The sequence below is a fragment of the Bolinopsis microptera genome, chromosome 7, assembly GCF_026151205.1.
Source record: "Bolinopsis microptera isolate Bmic1 chromosome 7, MBARI_Bmic_1.0, whole genome shotgun sequence".
Taxonomy (NCBI): domain Eukaryota; kingdom Metazoa; phylum Ctenophora; class Tentaculata; order Lobata; family Bolinopsidae; genus Bolinopsis; species Bolinopsis microptera.
Genome location: NC_087078.1, coordinates 2,815,956 through 2,826,026, shown reverse-complemented (window position 1 = coordinate 2,826,026; position 10,071 = coordinate 2,815,956). Strand labels below are relative to the sequence as shown.

The 10,071-nt window shown below is 38.2% G+C and overlaps 1 protein-coding gene across 11 annotated transcripts in view; it reads right to left on the bottom strand.

Moving 5' to 3' along the window:
• Window positions 1-8,285: 8,285 nt before the first annotated feature.
• LOC134818473 (mucin-19-like) overlaps window positions 8,286-10,071 on the bottom strand; it is a 40,542-nt gene continuing 38,756 nt past the window's right edge. For all 11 annotated transcript variants that reach the window (XM_063828045.1, XM_063828046.1, XM_063828053.1 and 8 more), the window contains 5 exons: window positions 9,796-9,967; window positions 9,414-9,595; window positions 9,138-9,239; window positions 8,765-8,862; window positions 8,286-8,550 (listed from right to left, as the gene is read on the bottom strand). In XM_063828045.1, coding sequence (XP_063684115.1) covers window positions 8,520-8,550; window positions 8,765-8,862; window positions 9,138-9,239; window positions 9,414-9,595; window positions 9,796-9,967 — 585 coding nt within the window. In that variant the 3' untranslated portion in view covers window positions 8,286-8,519. The remainder of the gene's footprint in view (window positions 8,551-8,764; window positions 8,863-9,137; window positions 9,240-9,413; window positions 9,596-9,795; window positions 9,968-10,071) is intronic.

Below are 10,071 nucleotides of genomic sequence, written 5' to 3'. Positions count from 1 at the left end.
AGTATCACATTGCTAGACAGTTTCAAAGTTGGTCTAGGCAGATTTATGGAACAGTACCCAGACACACCACCGGTTCCGGGATACACTCCGACAAACAATAACTCAATGCTGAGCTGGAGGAGGACGCACTCGATGCAGTTGTCCTGAGCACGCCCTGCCAAACTCACCAAAACGTACCAAAACGTACGTACCCGATTTCTCGAGTATTCGGCTGAGTAATAAATAATAATAATAATAATAATTTAAACTTATAGATTATAGTGGCACAACAACTTAAAATGCACAGGTGTGCCACGAAAACAAGTCAGGATACAAGAAAACCTGAAAAGCAATCCACATTTAGGTTCCAAATCATAGAAAATTGAAAAGACTTGATACACTAAATTACAAGGTTAAGGGTATGCACTTAACAGTAGAAACGTTGAAAAAATAGTAAATTAATTAATATCAAAAGCACGTTTAAAAAGAACCGTTTTCAGATACACTTTAAAAGATTCCAGTGACATGCAATTCTTAATTTCAAGAGGCAGCTCATTCCATAATTTAGGGCCAACTTTCTGAAACGATCTTTCTCCATACTGTGAATATACTCTTGGTTCAGTCAAATAGATAAGATGATTATAATTGGCATATTTAAACATATCACTTAGATAATCTGGTCCCATACCATTAAGACATTTATAGACAAGAAGCAATAACTTATATTGAATTCTGTAACTAATAGGCAGCCAATGAAGGTCTTTCAGAGTGTCTCCTAGATGATCATATTTATATAGTCCTACTATAGCTTTAGCAGCTGCATTCTGAACGAGTTGGAGTTGGTGGATGAGGTTGTCACTAATTCCATAATAAAGAGCATTGCAGTAGTCCAATTTGCAGACAATGATGCTGTTAATTATAAGCTTGAGCTGAGCTTTACTAAAGAGATATTTTCTCCTTATTACATTCCTTAGGAGTCTGAAACAATGCTTTTTGAGGGACATGATTTGAGGCTCAAAAGTAAGATGATGGTCAATTTGAACACCAAGGTTCTTTGTTGTGCTGACAAATCTGATACAGGTATCATTTGATAGCTTAACTCCCCCTATACTGACCTGGTTTAGAACTTGAGGTGAGGCGATGATAAGTATTTGTGTTTTTCCAGGATTAAGTTGAAGGCAATATTCAACCACCCAGCGCTGTATGGTCCTAGTGCAATTCACAATTTGGATGCCCAGAACATTTACCTGATCACAAGGTTTGAAAGTTTTATATACCTGGTGGTCATCTGCATATCCTTGCACATTGAATCCAGATTTCTCGATGGTCCTATACAGAGATCTGATGTATATGTTGAATAGCACCGGTCCTAACACAGAACCTTGAGGTACACCAAATTCTAGAATGATCGTATCACTAGTAGAAGAGCCTATTCTGGTTCTTTGAGTGCGGCCTACCAGGAAACTCTTGAACCATTTAAGAGCAGTACCTCCGATATGGATCTCTTCAGAAAGAATTTTGAGTAATTTTCTGTGTTCCACTGTGTCAAAGGCTGCAGATAAATCGAGCATCATGAGAACAGTGGAGGATTTGCTATCACATGCCAGCAGTAGGTCATTTGTTACTTTTAACAAGATGGTCTCAGTAGAATGGAACTTCTTATAGGCAGATTGCTGTGGAACATTGAGATCATTTTTAGCCAAATGTTCATTTAACCTTTTCAGCACAACTCTCTCTATGAGTTTACCCAGAAAAGAGAGGTTAGATATAGGTCGATAGCTCTTGAAGTCATTTGGATCAAGTTTGTGGTCCTTGATGGTAGGAATAATGTTAGCAGTCTTCAAACCGTCGAATGTGCCCTTAGCTAAAGACTGGTTGACCAGTTTGCACAAGACAGGAATAAAACTTGTGATATTGTCTTTGAGGACAGTTGTTGGAAGAAAATCAGATGGTGCACATTTGATTCCACTTTCTTTGATTATTTCAGACAGCTCATCCTCTGTGCATGGTTCAAATTCATATAACCGACCTTCACAGTTGGAATTGTTCTGTTGATTCATAATGTGTTTATCAACATCAAAATCTTCTATGCTGGGGAAATCTTTCCTAATGTTCTTGATCTTTTCATTGAAATAGTGATTAAAATCACTGCAAAGTTTTGAAACATCTTCTGATTCTGGGAGAGGAGTATTCTGATGTCTGTCAAGCTCACGATTGACAATGCTATATATAGCTTTAACATCATGTTGATTTTTGTCAAGTAAACCTTTATAATACTGTTGCTTTTTAAGATTAGCCATGTTTGTTGTTTCATCTCGGATCTCTTCAAAGAGTATCTTGTTCTCCTCACTTTTATGCTTAGTTCTCTCGGCTTTCCTTCTAAGTTTCCTTTGATCTTTGTACTCAGAATCAAACCAGGGAGCATGGGGAACAAAGCTTATAGTCTTTTGGACCAAAGGTGCATGTTCATCGAGGACACTACCAATACATTGGAAAAATTGTTCACAAGATTCAACAAAGCAGTCTGCCAATTCATAGTCAGAGGAACACATCAGTAAATCCGAGTAGACCGGGGGGGCTGCATAGACCGCTCATGATCCTTAGCTGAACGTCAACGACGCTCACCCCACGACCAGGCAGACAGTGGGATTTAAACCCACAACCTCACGATTGCAAAACGGCGTTCTAACCAACTGCGCTACCTGGCTCTAATTCATACAGCCTTAGACTGGAAATCCTCAATTTTGCAACGCTGGCAGAGCGGCGAATACGTGGTGACCTTATAATTATAAGTTCACAGTAACACCATTTTCAGAAAATTGAGAACTTGCTAGGAACCTACAATGTTCAACCAGGTTCTGCTGAAAAAATTATGTTTTATGCTAAAAATTATGCCTTTTTTGGTATCGAATGTTCTCAATGGAGTAAGATTATTCAAACAATATACACATAATATAACAATTACCCTATATAAAAATTCAATATAAATTCAATAGAAAACTAAATAAACACCCTTTAAGTAGTATAAGTAAGCCAGTTTAAAGAACTGGCTCCAAATTTATATCTAATTCTGCTATTTTTACTGCACTACTACTTTTTAACCCTCTCTCTCCTCTAAGAGCTATGACTGTTGTTCTCAAAAGGTCAAATCTTACTCTCTTCCTAATAAATGTCATTGCCTCACTATATCGTTGGCCTGATTTCCTAGAAAGTTTATCCGCTAATTTCTTGAAGAACTTATTAGCTTCCCTTCCCATACCCCCAGTGGTTGATAGGACTATCGGTGTAAACGTCCCATGTTCCACTTCTACATGTTCGAATGTTCTCAATACATCCCATACACCGGCCTAACTGCATATCATGGATGGGTCGGGCAGCGTTTGACAATTACTACTGACAACACAACCATGCATTTAGCATTCATCCAGAAGCTGTTTTTTTTAAAAAACTTTTTACCCTATGTGATTCTTTGTGATGTCGTATATTTTAATCAAATTAATGCTGTGTTGTATAATTTATATACTAACTGTGAAAGTTTCAAACCAAATCCAAAATTGTGTGAAACAACATAGATAGAAAATTTTAAGAAGTTAAGAACAAGTGATAACACAACCTATTGTATATTAAATGTAGCGCTCGATTTTCACAGTACGGTATAGATCGGTTAAAATACAAAATAAGCGTGGCGCTCTACTGAAAATATGCGCGGCGCGCATAAAATGTCAGCCTTCGGCGGCGCGCGCTTCGCGCGCGAAAAGTGGCATGCAACGTATGTCAAATTTATACCGTATCAATTACATTATTGTAATAAACATCGCAAAAAAATTAAAATATCTTTGTAATATCATTTACTAGAAACCCGCTAGTCGAAAGCTTTGTTCGAGGAAATTTTAAAAATCAGTTATGTTTTAATTTCTCTTCATCATACAACTCTGTTATACAGTAGACATAATAGAATTTATTTAACAATGGCGACAGCGTTGTTAGTATTCGGATTCCCAAAACGATACTTTTTACCGCATCAAAAAATACCAATCACAACCAAAGTTATGAATATAAGTCATAGCGTGAGCGTAAATGTGAGCTAGTTTTGAAGTTATGACGTAGCATACGCACGTGCATTTTTATCGTTGCTACGCAACAGCGCAGTAAACCTTTGCTAAAATAACGCCATTATTCTAACGATTATTTAACCTCACTTCCGACGTTAATTATAAAAAATCTAAAGCCTAAATCAAAATTCTAAGAATGCTATAGCCTATTCCTATCCTTTTTCTACAACCCTGCTAAAAATGGCGAGGTTTCAACTCCATTTGCGAGCTGGGTTTGGCTTCACCAGAGGGTCATTTTGAGGTTGATTTTCGGTGTTTTTCTTCTATGTCCCCGTTGCCGGGGAAATTTCGTCAAGTTTAAAATATTGTATAGATAACAAGCTAGCTTAGATTTAAGTACATCTTTAAAGTACGAAAAAAAAAACGCAAAATTTATACCGCTTGTACTAAATTGACGATTTGACACTTTTTGGGGCTTTAGCAACCTAAGAGAAATTAGGGGATCGGAACAACTCAGAACACATTTTTAGTCGATATTCCGGTGTCTGTCCGAAGTTTTGGTTGATACATGTTTCGTATCCAAATATCAGAGATATTTGGATACGAAAAGTGGCATGCAACGTATGTCAAAGTTTTGGCAGTCAAGTGCTCACAACACAGCTTCTGAAGGCTTTAGATTCTAGAAGGTTTAATTCCGAATACCGTCAGACTCAGAGTGTTCAGAACACTCCATTCTATTGCATGCCACTTTTCGCGCTTCGCGCGCGAAAAGTGGCATGCAACGTATGTTAAAATATTTGTAGCGCGATGCACTACTGGGTCGCGCGCGCATCCAATAATGCTTCTCGCAACCACGTATGCAGATCGGCGAGATGCGAAGGATTGACATCGTGAATCAATTAAAATATTTGCTCGTAACAGCCTTAGCTTAATCGCTCGCCCAAATTTTAAGAAAATTCTTGTAAAAAGGCCCTTTAGGTAGGAAATTAATTTACATCGGTGTATTTTTGGACGTTGGTTCTGAATCACCTCCATGACGTAGGGTAAAAATGCTTCCCTGAAGGCTAGTAAAAACACGAATTCGATTGTTTAGGGCTCGGATCGGGTTAGGGTTAGGCCTATACTAGGCCTAATAGTAATATTACCTGCCGGTAGGAAAGTCTACCGGCAGGGAGCTATCTCCGAAAGTAAAAGAAATAGAACCTTCCGGTTTTCAACAAAATGTTCGTCTTGAAATTCTAAAGTTAGCTCTCCAGGAGCAAAATTTGGGATAACCTAGATTCTGAGTTAAACCAAAAAGTATGATTTCGAGCCGAAAACAGAGTCGCAGTTTTGTAACTTTGCAAATAAATGCTCGTCGTCATGACTACTTGCCTGGAATCAGCGTGCTCATGCATGCAATGAAAGAACTTAACGTCGCGCGCGCCGACATACAAGCTATTGGAAAAAGATCACCTCTAGTAACACTGCTAGGCGGTAAGGTTTACTGGGTGAGCCGATCAGAGTTCAGAGTTCAGAGTTCAGCTACAGAAGATCAAGAAGGCATATGGAAGTTGGAGGGAGGAGATGGGAGGGGAGGGGAGGGAGAGGAGAGGAGAGTTGTAGGTTTACAACCTACCAGGACTCGCGCCGAGTTGGAACAGATATTTTACGAGTATCACCCGTTAAGGACAACCTAAATTCTAGATTCTGAGTTAAACCAAAAAGTATGATTTCGAGCCGAAAACAGAGTCGCAGTTTTTGTAATTTTGCAAATAAATGCTCCTCGTCATGACTATTTGCCTGGAATCAGCGTGCTCATGCATGCAATGAAAGAACTTAACGTCGCGCGCGCCGAATACATACAAGCTATTGGAAAAAGATCACCTCTAGTAACACCGCTAGGCGGTAAGGTTTTCTGGGTAGGGTTGTGGTAAGGGTTCTAATTCTGGATAGCTTCTATGGTAATGTTAATTTTAAGGCGAGCGAATTAGTAAAAGCCGCGATGAACTGTGATTCAATTATAATGCTTGCAAGCGATATTTACTTGTTATCAATTAATTCGAATTTAACATATCCAGCCACGAGTTAATGGTTAACGGGTGATACTCGTAAAATATTTGTTCCAAATACTTGGAGGACTTTGCCGCTTCGACGCGCCGCGCGAACTAGCATTCTTGCTTCTTGCAACTGCGTCGATCGTTGCTCTGCGAAGCAGAGCAACGATCTCGACGATCTCGTCAACCAATCCAAATACAAGACCGTCGACGAGTCCAACTACTAAACTCGGCGCGCGTCTTGACTCTTGGTAGATTATAAACATACAAGCCACGAGGCAACCAAGCCCAACCAACCATGGTATTAGTATGACGTTATGTGTCTATGACTATTAGTATTATATAACATTAACATGATTTGTTAATAAAGACTTCAATTTATGCATTTCTAAATTTCTAAACACATATCGATCGAAAATATGGCGAGGTCAGAGGTGACTTGGAGAAACGGGTTCAGTTGTCAGTGTTCACCTAACCATGGGTGATGGGTCTTCGTGTACTACGACGGGCGCTTCCCATGCTACTATTAACTAATTGAGTTGGTACCGCGACAATTGTCGCGAAATTTAGGGCTTAGTACGACAATTGCCCCCCCCGACAACTGACCCCCTATGCAATTACACTGGGGTCAATTGTCGCGAAATCTAGGGCTTAGTACGACAATCGACCCCCCCCCCCCGACAACTGACCCCCTATGTAATTAAACTGGGGTCAATTGTCGCGAAATCTAAGTAATAAATTTATATTGAACTTAGTAGCAATTTCAGGGAATAAATAGAAATTTAAGATTTCATTTCTATTCTAATATTCACGTATATTAAATACAATTATATTGTTATGTATCATATGATTTTGTAAACATTGGCCGGTGTACCAAAAAACCGGTCCCCAAACAAACAGGGCTTAGTACGACAATTGACCCCCCGACAACTGACCCCCTATGTAATTACACTGGGGTCAATTGTCGCGAAATCTAGGGCTTAGTACGACAATTGGTTAGGGTTAAGGTTAGGGTTAGGGTTAGGGTTAGAGTTAGGGTTAGGGTTATGGTTAGAGTTAGGGTTAGGGTTAGGGTCGGGGGGTCAATTGTCGGGAGGTCAATTGTCGGGGGGGGGGGGGGGGGTCATTGAGTTATGTCTAATTGAAGGTTAAGACTGAATCTGGAGGAGTCATTTTAGCTTTTTAGGACCTACGAAATATTTTCCACCAGTACTTTGTCGAGCTGAACATCCTAGTCCTACACCATTCGAATGTCCTCGATTTGCATGAATCTCAAAAATGGCGAGCTGGAGGCCAGTCTTACAGGTTATACTCGGACGTATCAGACCTACTTCAGCTAGTGAATTATGTCTAATTGAAGATTAAGACTGGTATTTTAGGGTCCCATTTTACCTTAAATATCGTAGTTTAAACATTTCTCTAAAAACCTGATGTGAATTTTGTACGACCGTATTATTGTGCATAATATACTATATACGTTTGTGATCTGAGTACGAGACAGCGACCTCACTCATCGAAGGATTAGCCTCACGAAATGCGTGCGGAGGGGAGCTCATGTTGCTCATTAGTCGAGCTCATGGATTACTAGGCTGTGTTAAAGCCGTACGTCGTTAGGTAACATTAGAAATATATGCAGGTTAGAGACTTAGTGTTACACAATGCTAGCAACATTGATTGTGAATTGTGATAGCATTATTAGGTAAATCATTGAATAAAATGTATTACCAATTTGTCAATTCATCGAATTTTATAGGTAGTTTATCGGTAGTTTATAGGTAGTTACTTTATAGGTAGTTTATAGATAGTTTATAGGTACTTGATATGTAGTTTAAAGGTAGTTCATAGATAGTTTATAGATAGTTTATAGGTAGTTTATAGGTAGTTTATAGATAGTTTATAGATAGTTTATAGATAGTTTATAGGTAGTTTATATGTAGTTTATAGGTAGTTTATAGGTAGTTTATAGGTAGTTTATAGATAGTTTATAGATAGTTTGTAGGCAGTTTATAGGTAGTTTATAGGTAGTTTATAGATAGTTTATAGGTAGTTTGTAGGTAGTTTATAGGTAGTTTAAAGGTAGTTTGTAGGTAGTTTATAGGTAGTTTATAGGTAGTTTATGGATAGTTTATAGGTAGTTTGTAGGTAGTTTATAGGTAGTTTAAAGGTAGTTTAAAGGTAGTTTGTAGGCATGATAACACTAAGAAATAAAACTCTGTGATTATAAAGGGGTCGAATTTTTATTAGTCCTATCAAGAGGAACCATTGCAATCAAAAAGGCATGAAACATCTATTTAACTTTAACATAAATAACACTTTATTCATGATAAATATATTTATTGTCTAAAAACAAATCTAAAAGCAAATTGTCAGTTTTTACAAAACACATCATATCAGAGAGGTCAGAGGTTTCACGCGACTTTTTGGAGGGCCCAACGGTCATTCTAAAGGGAGTTTACTTTCGTAGCATGGATTTAAGAGCAGACCTGAAATGAGGGAGGTCAGAATTAAGGAAACAAAATAATCAGACTTTACCATCCTCAATTATCTTAACTTTTATGCTATCTATAATTCTATATATATATATATAATTCAACAGAAACATTCGGGTTCGACGAATAATTGACATAGCCGATCAATGACTTATAGATGTAATCCAAATAATTTAAATAATTCAAACAATTCAGATAGTTCAAATACCTGAGTAGCAGTCGGGTCTTGCTAGGAGTGGCTCTCTTCTTTCTTTCCTTTGATACTGTTTGACAACGTTGACATTCGCATTGTGTGATGTACCAAACCTGAAGAATATTCAAATTAGTCATGTTTTTTCGTTCCCATTACAATCATTTTCTGTGACTAGTCATAGATTAGTTTTGTCTGTAAATCTTCTGTAATAGTTCTATTTTGTGCAAAGATCTGCTCAACACATAACGAAGTTCAACGATGATAACTCGGTCACTTGTCAAGGCATGTAAGGTCATTCGGCCGCGAATTTTCTTTGAAATAATATGATGTACTTGTGTAAACAATTTGGAAGTTTATTGATTTAAAAAAACTGGGAAATTGAGCAAACCTCTTCATCATAATCTGTCTGACTGGTTGAATCTGCGCAGTCCATCGGTACCATTATTTTGGTAGCATCTGCATCTGTGCAACACTTACAGAACGTTCGCAGCTGGAATAAGAATTGTTAGATAAATTCAAAATAAGATGAAATATCGGCGATTAAATGTCATGGTCATAGATTAATTTCAACGACAGTAAAATAAAAAGGAAAATCAAAACCTTGAATTTTTGACGTTCTCATCTAATATTATAAAAGATGTTTAATAGCATTTAAATAACTTACCACGTGGAAGTCATCCCAAAGAGCACTGACTCCCGTGAAGTAATCATAGTCCACCGCACTGCCGTCAGATGCTGAACAGGCACCGTTCTTAGCCTCGCAGAAGTTGAGAGTTACATTCTGTGTACTGACACAACCGTGGTTGTAGATCTTCTGTGGAGGCAAGTCTTCTGGCACACAGGCAGCTGAGATGGGGTGCAGTTAGTCGGCATGTTATTTAGTAAACAAATAAAGCTACTCCGAGATATAGATGAAAGAAATTTGCAACTATCACATGGTTTACGCCATGTTTTAATCTGACTTTTACTGTACTCCACTGTTGGTATTAAGCTATATAATCAGGGCACTACAGGGCACTACAGGGCACTATAATCAGGGCACTCACGTTTCTTCTGACAGACCATCAAGTAAGGTCTGATGGTTGGATCTTTGTGGTTCAGAGAGGCAAACTTCAGGAAGTATCCAGGAACTGATTCGTGCTGGCTGTCCTTGATAAGAATTCCGTGATCTGTTGATTTGTCTTCCATCCACTCTTTGAAAACGCTTGTGACGTTGAACTGATGATTGAGAGTGTCAGTTAACAGACAAAACAGCCTCATTAGAAATGTAACGAAGTCCATCAACAAAAGATATATATTGTCACTGAATCATAAAAAGCAGC